Below are 13,977 nucleotides of genomic sequence, written 5' to 3' on the forward strand. Positions count from 1 at the left end.
AGTTGCTCTTTCCTGTGACACAGATGTACAAGTTACTTAATGTATATAGTTAATATTTCCTTGACAGTGTTAACTCTTGTGAAAACTAAAAACTGATATTTATCAGAATGTAGAATTTAATAATCACATTACCTATGTAATTAATATATTTATGATAATATGTTACCTTGAAATTTAATTCATTGAATGTAGTCCAGATACGTCTTAATTTTCAGTTTTTATGGGAATTTTATTTATATAAATTAAATATCTAACATTGAAATATTTCCTCTACTCTTTACTTCTTCCAGAGGAAATGGATGTAGAAGCTCGACTTACTGAACTATGTGAAGAAGTTAAGGTACTTGGAGTTTTTTAATTCACATCATCAAGTTATTTGAGTGGTTTCTGTTTCCTGTTCTAGATATTTTGTCTATGAAAACTTAAAGTATTTATAGTTCCTAAAATGCAAAGATAAAGTGGTTGATCATTGTAGAACCACAACTTAGTTGGTCAAAATTCATTTGGCTTTCAGCATAAAGTTAACTTACCTTTTAAAAAGTATATTATTCTTCATATAAATGCAATAGCAAAGATAATTAACTGATCAAGCTGTACATTTTCTTCTGTTCACTCAAATAATTTCTGGACACGTTTTTAAAACATCACTTAAACTTGTGCAAGTTTATAAAATGATACTGTTTAAAAATGAAAATTTGTTTTATTTCAGTAGATCAGTTTGCTTCTCATATCATTTTTTCAGTTCACTCTTGCAATTAAATTGATATATTTGCCTTTCTTTTTCTGAGAAACTAAATGCTTTTAACTAAATGCATGTTTCACTATGCATTCACTCTTGGTCAGCTACATTAATGGAAGAAATCAGAGGTGTGAATCAAAGGAAAATATGTATTTGGTTTGGATATACTTTTGGATGTAAATTTGAATGAGGACTAGACCCATTCAAAAAGGTATTCTTCTAAGAAAATTATGCATATGCAGGATACATAAGTTTTGTATCCTGTCCTAGAGGTTTTCTCTGCAGTTCAAGTAAGGTAAATATTTTCTTTAAAAAAGTCACTAATGTTCTTATGGATAATGGCTCAAAAGAACATTAAACATTTAAAAATAATCTTAAGATGTGTGCAGTTAATATGAAAACATCTGCAGTGTTTCACTGAGCTATTAAAGAAATTTTGAATAAATATACATATGATACTCCTGCAGATAATCACTAAAAGATATCAGTTTTACTCCAGTCAATCATTTTAATGAGTCCAAACCAAAATCCCACTGGAAATTTAAACCTGTTTTTAAAATCTTTTCAAGAAATGTAAAGATGGCTAAGAAAAACTTTTTAAAAAATAATATAATTTTAAAATAATACAAATGTAGAAAGACTTGCTCAACTGGATACTAAAATATATGTAAAATAACGGTAATGAAAAGAAATAAGGTAGGATTTCTCTAAAAGAATAAAAAGACAAGTCAGTGGAATTAAACAGCACTGAAATAGTCACTATTATGTTTAATAACTAAGTGTATGATAAAATATCAGTAATGTCAGGGTCTATAACAATTGTGGTAAAGTTAACGTCATGCCATGCTATAGCAACAGTTCTAAGTGTACTGAAGAGTTAAGGTCCGAAGAAATTAGGAAGAAAAAAAATTACATGCATATGTAAATATAAACAATCTGATCTTGGGATATGAAATGACTCCCTCAGACAATTTTTAAAAAGGTAAGTTTTTTAAAGACCAATAAAAACCTAAGGGACAAAATAAGACATTGATGATTTGAAATTTCTTTGTAACAAAATAATACTATAAATTTGAAAGCAAACAATAGACTGGAAGAGAATATTTGCAATATTTAAAGCAGGCTAATGGTCAGTGCTCACTATATATAACATGCTCTCAAGTATCAATTTTAAAACAACACCCTTGTTAAAAAAAAAAAAAGGATACAATGAGGCAGTGTACAAATAAGTCCTTAGCAGAATAATTTAGCTCCTGAAATGATACTCATTCTTACTGGAAACCAGGGAAATGCAAATTCTAATAGGTTATTTTTTTGCCTATGAAATTTGCAAGAATGAAAGTGACTACTGATCTTCATTTTTTGCAAGAGTGTAGTGAAACTAGTATCTACATACCCTGTTGGTGATGGTATAAATTGGCACAATATTTTTTAACATTAGTCCATTGATGTGTTTTTAAAACACTTACATGTTGCACAATTATTAAATCTGCACAGCAGTTTTTATTTAATAATCTGTTCTACAAAAATGTAAATGTGCACAAATATAAGGAATTACGTCATTAATTATTATCAATTCTGATGTAGCCATTTAAAAGCATTAGGTGGATCTCTATGAAATTGTCATGAATTATTTAATTCAGAAAATATTTATTAATTCATGATGCTAGGTACTATTTTCATGCTGAAAACTCTTCAAGATATATTAATTGAAAAAATATGAATAATATGATTTTGTATAGTATGTTAAAAGAACTAAAAAGCTGTTTGTGTATTTTATTCTGTTATGTGATTACATATGAAATATTTGAAAGGATATATATATTCCAAGCTTTTAACAGTAATACAGAAAAAAAGTGGCATGGAGAGTAAAGTTTGTAAAGGAGAATTTTTATTGTTTATATGCATCTATATTAAATGTTTAAAAAAATATATATGTATCCATGTATTGCTAATTAATTTTTTAGATATACATATTTAAATTTCAGTATGTAAATGGATGTGGTAAACTTTAACATCAACAACCTGTAACATATTATAATGTGTCTTGAGACGTGGTGAGATATAAATTCTCATACCTTGTATATCTTTTTCAGGGATTAGTTTGGCAGTGTGTATCCACAGCCAGAAAAATATCTCTTCTTAGTGTATACCAAAAGCTAAACAGAGGTTCATGTGAAGGTTCATAATATTGTAAAAATGTTTAATAAATGCCCAGTGGTAGAATGATTAAACAAATTATGGGATACTTGTAATCTAAGTTATACAGCCTTAAAAATGATGTTTTTGGCCAGGCGCAGTGGCTCACACCTGTAATCCAGGGAAGCCAAGGCGGGTGGATCACCTGAGGTCAAGAGTTGGAGACCAGTCTGGCCAACATGGCGAAACCCCATCTCTACTAAAAATACAAAAATTAACTGGGTGTGGTGGTGGGCACCTGTAATCCCACTACTTGGGAGGCTGATTCAGGGAGAGTCACTTGAACCCAGGAGGCAAAGGTTACAGTGAGCCAAGATCATTCTATTGCACTCCAGCCTGACCGACAGAGTCTTGCTCAGTCGCCCAGGCTGGAGTGCAGTGGACGGATCTCAGCTCACTGCAAGCTCCGCCTCCCGGATTTACGCCATTCTCCTGCCTCAGCCTCCAGAGTAGCTGGGACTACAGGCGCCCGCCACCTCGCCTGGCTAGTTTTTTGTATTTTTTAGTAGAGACAGGGTTTCATCGTGTTAGCCAGGATGGTCTTGATCTCCCAACCTCGTGATCCGCCCGTCTCGGCCTCCCAAAGTGCTGGGATTACAGGCTTGAGCTACCGCGTCAGGCCATAAAAAGATGTTTTTAACAAATGTTTGATGAGTGGGAAAATGTTCATATTGTATTATATTCAGTGAAAATTGTATAAAACTATATATTATTTTAGCTTTTGCTTTATGTATATAATTGAAAAAAAACTTGAAGCCTGTACACTAAAATGAACTTTTTTCATCTTTTTTTTTGCTTTCTCATATTTTCTAAGTAAAGCAGCATTTTGCAATCAAACAAGATCAGTGAATGTTATGGGAAAAAATATATATATAAGATAATGTGATTTGAAAAAAACGCAGATGGCAGATGTAGCCAGACACAGTGGCACACACCTGTAGTCCCACCTACTCAGGAGACTGAGGTGGGAGTACTGCCTGAGTCCAGGAGTTGAGACTGTATTCATACCTTTGAATAGCCACTGCACTCCAGCCTGGGCCATGTAATGAGACCCTGTCTCAAGTGTAAAAAAAGCAAAGAAAAATATACAAATGTAAAGTCTTATTCCTACATTTATATATGTAAAAGATCATGCCAAACTTAATTCTAATTTCCTTTTTTTTTTGAGACGGAGTCTCGCTCTTTCGCCCAGGCTGGAGTGCAGTGGGTGGATCTCAGCTCACTGCAAGCTCCGCCTCCTGGGTTTACACCATTCTCCAGCCTCAGCCTCCCAAGTAGCTGGGACTACAGGCGCCCGCCACCTCGCCCAGCTAGTTTTTTGAATTTTTTAGTAGAGACGGGGTTTCACCCTTTTAGCCAGGATAGTCTCCATCTTCTGACCTCTTGATCCTCCCGTCTCAGCCTCCCAAAGTGCTGGGATTACAGCCTTGAGCCACCGCGCCCGGCCCTAATTTCCTTTTTTAATATAAAAAATTGTATTTTTTTTTTTAGATATTTATTACAAGAGATTTATGAGAACCAGAGAAATAATTTATCTATGCTTCAAGGATGCTTTTCCAACAATGAGAGTACTAAAGTTTTTCAGAACCGCGGTGTCATGATCCCTAGGGAATAAAATTAATAAGTACTAGGTATCTAGATAACCCTGCTCTCAGGAAAAATAAAAAGAGAGTTGTGTATTTTATTTATTTATTTATTTATTAGCCTGGGTGAAAGGCCAGAAAATTGTTTCTACTTTTGTATAGACCATGCTAAGTGAAGTGTTTCATATCTTATATAATACTGTTTAATTACTCTCAGTTACTTATCTAAACTCCATTAAAACTCTCATTGGGGACAATAATACTGCAAATTTCAGCTTATATTTTAAAGTCCATATTCTTAAAAGAGACATGAAAAACTTGTTAGCTTCATTTGTGCTACATTTGTAAAACCATCTCGGGAAAAAACAGCAGGAAATTCCTCATATGTTGATGAATCTTTATTCATTATATCTTGACTCTTAGCTTCCATTCCAGCTTCTGGTATTTATAAACCTTTTCCATAAATTATGGGAGCTCTTTTTCATAGAAATGTAAATATTTTCCATAAATTCTGTAAACATATAAATGTTTTTTATAAATTCTGTAAGTTTTTTTATCTGAAAACTATAACTTCTCATTCACTCATTTATTCACTCAGTAAATATTTGAGTTACTACTATGTACCAGTAACTAGAGTCACAAAAGTGAATAGGACATGATCATAATTCCTCCCCTTCTTACTAATTTTGTTTAATTTTTGTTTAGCGTCTTCTCTGAGTTAGGTAAGATAAATGAAAGTGTGATATGAGTGGGGGAAGAAAAGCCTGCTGAACTGCAGACTTTAAAAAGAAATAAAAATAAACTGAGAGTAGCAGTATCATATGTGATAAGCAGCCTTTGGGGATATACACACACATACACACACACAGAAATTTATTTTTATTTTATTTTGTTTTAATTATACTTTAAGTTCTGGGATACATGTGCAGAAAGTGCAGGTTCGTTACATAGGTATACACGTGCCATGGTGGTTTGCTGCACCCATCAACCCGACATCTACATTAGGTGTTTTTCCTAATGCTATCTCTACCCTAGCCCCTCACTCTCTGACAGGCCCTGGTGTGTGATGTTCCCCGCCCTGTGTCCATGTGTTCTCATTGTTCAACTCCCACTTATGAGTGAGAACATGCAGTATTTGGTTTTCTGTTCCTGTGTCAGTTTGCTGAGAATGATGGTTTCCAGCTTTATCCATGTTCCTGCAAAGGACATGAATTCATCCTTTTTTATGGCCGCATAGTATTCTATGGTATATGTGTGCCACATTTTCTTTACCCACTCTATCATTGATGGGCATTTGGGTTGGTTACAGGTCTTCACTATTGTAAATAGTGCTGCAGTAAACATACGTGTGCATGTATCTTTACAGTAGCATGATTTATAATCGTTTGGGTATATACCCGGTAATGGAATTGCGGGGTCAAGTGATATTTCTGGTTCTAGATCCTTGAGGAATCGCTACACTGTCTTCCACAATGGTTGAACTAATTTACACTCCCACCAGTAGTTTAAAAGCCTTTCTATTTCTCCACATCCTCTCCAGCATTGGTTGTTTCCTGACTTTTTAATGACCGCCTTTCTAACTGGTGTGAGATGGTATCTCATTGTGGTTTTGATTTGCATTTCTCTAATGACCAGTGATGATGAGCATTTTTTTCGTATGTTTGTTGGCCGCATAAATGTCTTCTTTTGAGAAGTATCTGTTCATATCCTTCGTCCACTTTTCAGTGGGGTTGTTTTTTTCTTGTAAATTTGTTTAAGTTCCTTGTAGATTCTGTTTATGAGCCCTTTGTCAGATGGATAGATTGCAAAAATTTTCTCCCATTCTGTAGGTTGTCTGTTCACTCTGGTGAGAGTTTCTTTTGCCGTGCAGAAGCTCTTTAGTTTAATTAGATGCCATTTGTCAATTTTGGCTTTTGTTGCCATTGCTTTTGGTGTTTTAGTCATGAAGTCTTTTTCCATCATGCCTGTGTCCCGAATGGCATTGCCTAGGTTTTCTTGTAGGGTTTTTATGGTTTTAGGTCTTACATTTAAGTCTTTAATCCATCTTGAGTTAATTTTGTACAAGGTGTAAGGAAGGGGTCCAGTCTCAGTTTTCTGTGTATGGCTAGCCAATTTTCCCAACACCATATATTAAATAGGGAATCCTTTCCCCATTGGTTTTTTTTTTGTTTGTTTTGTTTTGTTTTTTGGTCAGGTTTATCAAAGATCAGATGGTTGTAGATGTGTGGTGATATTTCTGAGGCCTCTGTTCTGTTCCATTGGTCTATGTATCTGTTTTGTTACCAGTAACATACTGTTTTGGTTACTGTAGACTTGTAGTATAGTTTGAAGTCTGGTGGTGTTATGCCTCCAGCTTTGTTCTTTTTGCTTAGGATTATCTTGGCTATACGGGCTCTTTTTTGGTTCCATATGAAATTTAAAGTAGTTTTTTCTAATTCTGTGAAGAAAGTCAATGGTGGCTTGATGGGAATAGCATTGAATCTATAAATTACTTTGGGCAGTATAGACAGAATATTGATTCCTCCTATCCATGAGCATGGAATGTTTTTCCATTTGTTTGTGTCCTCTTGTTTCCTTGAGCAGTGGTTTGTAGTTCTCCTTGAAGAGGTCCTTCACATCCCCTATAAGTTGCATTCCTAGGTTTTTTATTCTGTTTGTAGCAATTGTGAATGGGAATTCACTCATGACTTGGCTGTCTGTCTATTATTGGTGTATAGGAATGCTTGTGATATTTGCACATTAATTTTGTATCCTGAAACTTTGCTGAAGCTGCTTATCAGCTTAAGGAGATTTTGGGCTGCGACGATGGGGTTTTCTAAATAGACAATTATGTCATCTGCAAACAGAGACAATGTGACTTCCTCTCTTCCTATTTGAATACCTTTTATTTCTTTCTCTTGCCTGATTGCCCTGGCCAGAACTTCCAGTACTAGGTTGAACAGGAGGTGTGAGAGAGGGCATTCTTGTCTTGTGCTGGTTTTCACAGGGAATGCTTCCCCCTTTTGCCCATTCAGTATGATATTGGCTGTAGGTTTGTCATAAATAGCTCTTATTATTTTGAGATATGTTCCATCAGTACCTACTTTATTGAGAGTTTTTAACATGAAGGGATGTTAAATTTTAGCAAAGGCCTTTTCTGCATCTATTGAGATAATCATGTGGTTTATGGATTACATTTATTGATTTGCATATGTTGAACCAGCCTTGCATCCCAGGGATGAAGCCGACTTGATCGTGGTGGATAATCTTTTTGATGTGCTGCTGGATTAGGTTTGCCAGTATTTTATTGAGGATTTTCTCATCAATGTTCATCAGAGATATTGGCCTGAAATTTTCTTTTTTTGTTGTGTCTGTGCCAGGTTTTGGTATCAGGATGATGCTGTTCTCATAAAATGAGTTAGGCAGGAGTCCCTACTTTTCCATTGTTTGAAATAGTTTCAGAAGGAATTCAGTACTAGCCCCTCTTTGTACCTCTGGTAGAATTTGGCTGTGAATCCGTCTGGTCCTGGAGTTTTTTTGGTTGGTAGGCTATTAATTACTGCCTCAATTTCAGACCTTGTTATTGGCCTATTCAGGGATTCAGCATCTTCCTGGTTTACTCTTGGGAGGGTGTATGTGTCCGGGAATTTATCCATTTCTTCCAAATTTTCTAGTTTGTTTGTGTAGAGGTGTTTGTAGTATTCTCTGATGTTACTTTGTATTTCTGTGGAGTCAGTAGTGATATCCCCTTTATCATTTTTTGTGTCTGTTTGTTTCTTCTCTCCTTTCTTCTTTATTAGTCTGGCTAGTGGTCTACCTATTTTGTTAATCTTTTCAAAAACACCCGTTCCCGGATTCATTGATTTTTTTTTTTTTAAGGTTTTTCATGTCTCTATCTCCTTCAGTTCTGCTCTGATTTTAGTTATTTCTTGTCTTCTGCTAGCTTTTGAATTTGTTTGCTCTTGCTTCTATAATTCTTTTAATTGTGATGTTATGGTGTCGATTTTAGATCTCTTCAACTTTCTGATGTGGGCATTTAGTGCTGTCAATTTCGCTGTTAACACTGCTTTAGCTGTGTCCCAGAGATTCTGGTACATTGTCTCTTTGTTCTCATTGGTTTCAAAGAACTTCTTTATTTCTACCTTAATTTCGTTGTTTACCCAGTAGTCATTCAGGAGCAGGTTGTTCAGTTTCCACGTAGTTCTGCAGCTTTGAGTGAGTTTCTTAATCCTGAGTTATAATTTGATTGCACTGTGGTCTGAGAGACTGTTTATTATGATTTCCATTCTTTTGCCGTTGCTGAGGGGTATTTTACTTCCAATTATGTAATCGATTTTAGTGCTATGTGGCACTGAGAAGAATGTATAATCTATTCATTTGGGGTGAAGAATTCTGTAGATGTCTACTAGGTCCACCTGGTCCAGAGCTGAGTTCAAGTCCTGAATGTCCTTGTTAATTGCCTGCCTTGTTGATCTGTCTAATAATGACAGTGGGATGTTAAAGACTCCTACTATTATTGTGTGGGAGTCTAAGTCTCTTTGTAGGTTTCTAATAACTTGCTTTATGAATCTGGGTTCTCCTGTATTGGATGCATATATATTTTGGATAGTTAGCTCTTGTTGAATTGATCCCTTTACCTTTATGCCCTTCTTTATCTTTTTTTTCATCTTTGTTGGTTTACAATCTGTTTTATCAGAGACTAGGATTGCGTCCCCTGCTTTTTTTTCTTTTTGCTTTCCACTTGCTTGGTGAATATTCCTCCATCCCTTTATTTTGAGCCTATATGTGTCTTTGCACATGAGATGGGTCTCCCGAATACAGCCCACCAATGGGTCTTGACTCTTTATCCAATTTGCCAGTCTGTATTTTTAATTGGAGCATTTAGTCTATTTACATGTAAGGTTAATATTGTTACCTATTAATTTGATCTTGTCATCATGATACTAGCTGGTTATTTTGCCCATTAGTCAATACAGTTTCTTCATAGTGTCATTGGTCTTTATATTTTCGTGTGTTTTTACAGTGGCTGGTACTGGTTTTCCTTTACATATTTATTGCTTCCTTCAGGAGCTCTTGTAAGGCAGGCCTGATGACAAAATCCCTCAGCATTTCCTTGTCTGTAAAGGATTTTATTTTTCCTTCACTTATGAAGCTTTTTGGTTGGATATGAAATTCTGGGTTGAAAATGCTTTTCTTTTGATAATGTTGACTATTGGCCCCCACTCTCTTCTGGCTTGTAGGGTTTCTGCAGAGAGCTCTGCTATTATTCTGATGGGCTTCCCTTTGTAGGTAACCTGATCTTTCTCTCTGACTGCCCTTAGCATTTTTTCCTTGATTTCAACCTTGGAGAATCTGAAGATTATGTGTTCTTGGGGTTGCTCTTCCTGAGGAGAATCTTAGTGGTGTTCTCTGTATTTCCTGAGTTTGAATATTGGCCTGTCATGCTAGGTTAGGGAAGTTCTCCTGGATAATATCCTGAAGTGTGTTTTCCATCTTGGTTCCATTCTCCCTGTCACTTTCAGAGCTGGTGCACTGTCCTTGGAGAATCCCTCTTGTCAGGATCAGCTGCTCTCTTCAGAGCTAGCAGGCAGGAACGATTAAATCCGCTGAAGCTGCACCCACAGCTGTCCCTTCTCCCAGGGGCTCTCTCCCAGGGAGATGGGAGTTTATCTGTAAGCCCCTGACTGGGACTGTTACCTTTTCTTCAATGATGCCCTGCTCAGTGAGGAGGAATCTAGAGAAGCAGTCTGGCCGCAGCTGCTTTGCCGCACTGTGATGAGTTCTACCCAGTCTAAACCTTCCAGCCTCCTTAGCACTGTCAGTGGAAAACCACCTACTAAAGCCTCAGTAATGGCAGATGCCCCTCCCTTACCAAACTTGATCTTCCCCAGTCGACTTCGGACTGCTCTGCTGGCAACGAGAATTTCAAGCCATTGATTCCTAGCTTGCTGGGCTCGGTGGGAGTGGGACCCACTGAGCAAGACCACCTGGCTCCCTGGCTTCAGCCTCCTTTGCAGGGGAATGAACGGTTCTGTCTTGCTGGGGTTCCAGGCACCACTGGGGTATGAAAAAAACTCCTTCAGCTAGCTCAGTGTCTGCCCAAACAACTGCCCACTTTTGTGCTTGTAACCCAGGGTCCTGGTGGTGTAGGCATATGAGGGAACCTCCTGATCTGCAGATTGCAAAAACTGTGAGAAAAGCATAGTGATCTGGCTGGATAGCACAGCCCTCATGGCTTTCCTTGCCTGGGGGAGGGAGGTTCCCTGGCTTCTGGTACTTCCCAGGTGAAGCAACGCCCCATCCTACTTCTACTCACCCTCTGTGGGTTGGACTCACTGCCTAACCAGTCCCAGTGAGATGAACTGGGTACCTCAGTTGGAAATGCAGAAATCACCCACCTCCTGCATTGGTGTCACTGGGAGCTGCAGACCGGAGCTATTCCTATTCGGCCATCTTCCGATCAGGTCCTAATAACAGTATTTTATAATAGTTTGTTTACCTGCTTTTCTCTCCTCACTAGACCGTGAACTTCTCATATTAATCTTTGTATCTCTAGAATCTAGGCCATTAGCATTTCAAACGTGTTCAGTAAATAGCAAGTGAGTGAATTGTTAAAAATGAAAAAAAAATAAGTGTTTGACAACTCTGTGAAAGGATTACTCACAAGTGAAGTAGAACCTAAGAACATAGGAGTGAGAGAAAAGGACTACTTCAGAAAGTATCTCAATTTTTTCTAAGGAATCATAGATATTTTAAGTATTTTTCTTAGCTGGTTGAAGAAAAATCTTAAGAATATATTATCTTTCAAAAAAAATATAACTCATCATTATTTGAATACTGTGTTTAAAATTCCCAGTATTTTGATGTTAGAAGCTGATCACTCTCTATAGCATCCTAATTTGTCATTTTAGTTTACAATTGACATTATTTCAGTTAACAAGACATCTTAGATATTGAAATATTGGTTAAGTTGTTGAAAATGGCTTCAGTAACTATCAGGTAATTGAAAAACCATTGTCAATTGATCTTTCTCTCTCTACACACATGTCCATGCACATACAAATGCACATTTCTTTTTTTAAATCACAAATTTGCCTTTGTATTAATATTCTCAATAACATATTTAAGTATGTTACATTAAATGGGAAACAGTGAAATTTTTTTTCTTTTCATTTCAGAAAATAGAGAATCCTGATGAACTGGCAGAACTTATCAATATGAATCTTGCACAACTTTGCTCACTTTTGATGGCTTTATGGGGACAGTTTCTGGAAGTTATAACACTACACGAAGAACTAAGAATATTATTAGCACAAGAGCACCATACTTTGAGGGTAAGTTAAAGAGAAGTGATTTTAGAGCATTTTAATGAGTATTATTTACCTTTAGAAAATTTTTATGAACACAAACCTGATTTTTACCTATATATTGATAAATCAGAAGACATTTATCATAATGTTATTGTTTGACTTCCAAAATTAATAATGAAATGGAACAATACAGTTAAGCATATGACCTGTTTCAATCACAATCCCTGCTGCTAAGAAAAACCACCTAAAAGTAAGTAAAATTGGAAAATATATGATACAGAATAGCCCCTGGAACCTAAGAATAGGAATTAATAGCCAAGCCTCATTAGGGACAGGAATCAGGAACTAGAGAGCTATCTCAAACTTAGTCTTCCTCTTCTCCTTTTCCTTCCCTTCTTCTATCACTGACCTAATAAAGGAATGTGTATTATAAACTTGGCAGGGTGGAGGGGGCAGTCCACACATTACACATATATGTTTGCTGTAGACCTAGTATGGACATTATGCAGGAATTTCTATGCAGTTTTATTGTATAGCATCTAAAGAGATTTTACATGTTAAATAACTATCTTTCCATCTTTTTTCCTTTTATACTCTGCATGCACCCTGATTTTACCTTACATGCTAGAGTTCCTCCAAACATCATTAATTTCTTTTCCGTTTTAAAAAAAATTTTCTTAATTATAAAACATAACATATACTCAAAGTCAGAAAATGCATGAAACACGCACATTTTATCAAATAATTAAAAGCATACACGCTTTCAGTTATTATCGAGATCGAGAAGTAGAATACTCTCAATACTACAGATGTTTTCTCTGTGTCTTTTCCACTTACTATACCTTTCCTAATACTTAGAAGTAATCACTATCCTGTCTTTTGTGGTGACGAGTTCCTTACTTCTCTTTTAGTTTTATCACCTATGTATGCATGTGAAATAGTAGAGGTTGTTTCCACCTGTTACTGAATTCTATATAGATGAAATTGTACAGTAATGTTCTTCTGTATCTTGCTTTTTCACTCAAGACATTAGAAGATTAATCCATCTTTTTTGACAGTACCTGTAGATTGTTCATTATCATTGCTGTAATATATCTCCATTTGAATATACCCACATTTGTTTATCCGTTCTACTGTTGATAGATACTTGGATTACTTCTAACTTGCAGTAGCTATTACAAACCAAACTGCTATGAACTTTCTTGTATATATGTCCTGGCATACCAGTTTATCTGAAATACTTACCTGTGAGGGAAATTGCTGAGTCATAGGGTATGCATAACTTCAATTTTACTAGCTAATGTGACAGTTTTCAGAGTTGTACCAATTTTTACTCCCACCAGCACAGTTTGTTACTCCACATACTCTCCAACTCTTGATACTGGCAAGCTTTTTAAACTTTGCCAAACTGATGGATGTGAAATGGTATATTATTGAGGCCTAATTTGCATTTCTCTGATTACCCATGTGGTTGAGCACTGCTTTGTGTGATTATTGGTTATGCAGGTTTGCCCCATATGAAGTGCCTATTCTAATCTTTTGCCCATTTCTAATAAGATTACCTTTTTCTTCTTTATTTCTAATACATTTGTGTATCCTTTGTTATGTGTTTTTACTAATAGAGCCTCTCTCATTCATGGTTTATTGTTTTCATTGACTTTATATTGTTTTTTAATGAACTGGAGGTCTTAATTTTAGAATAGAAGGAAACTAAGAGAAAGGCCAGACATGGACATAGCCATTTTTGGACATAACATATGTGGATCAGTGAGATTTTTCAATAAATGATGTTTGAGACAATTGGGTATCCATGTGGTAAATATTAAATAAAATTCAGTTCCAAGTGGACTGAAGATTTAAATGTGAAAGGCAAAACTGTAAAGCTTCTAAAGTATAATCAGAAACTTACAGAAGACTTTAAAAAGTTGACTGGGAGTGTGGCTCACACCTGTAATCCCGGCACTTTCAGAGACCAAAGCAGGTGGATCACCTGAGGTCAGGAGTTCAAGACCAGCCTGGCCAACATGGTGAAACCCCATCTCTACTAAAAATACAAAAAGTATCCAGGTATGGTGGCGAGTGCCTGTAGTCCCAGCTACTTGGAAGGCTGAGGCAGGTGGTGGAGGTGGAGGTTGCAGTGAGCTGAGATCACACCACTGCACTCCAG

General features: G+C 36.2%; 1 protein-coding gene across 8 annotated transcripts in view; it reads left to right on the plus strand.

The window, feature by feature from the left end:
- FAM135A (family with sequence similarity 135 member A) overlaps positions 1 to 13,977 on the plus strand; it is a 154,044-nt gene that overhangs the window by 75,479 nt on the left and 64,588 nt on the right. For all 8 annotated transcript variants that reach the window (XM_010371564.2, XM_030928629.1, XM_030928627.1 and 5 more), the window contains 2 exons: positions 291 to 340; positions 11,679 to 11,834. In XM_010371564.2, the coding sequence (XP_010369866.1) occupies positions 291 to 340; positions 11,679 to 11,834 (206 nt within the window). The remainder of the gene's footprint in view (positions 1 to 290; positions 341 to 11,678; positions 11,835 to 13,977) is intronic.

This window comes from Rhinopithecus roxellana, chromosome 4 (genome assembly GCF_007565055.1).
Source record: "Rhinopithecus roxellana isolate Shanxi Qingling chromosome 4, ASM756505v1, whole genome shotgun sequence".
NCBI lineage: Eukaryota > Metazoa > Chordata > Mammalia > Primates > Cercopithecidae > Rhinopithecus > Rhinopithecus roxellana.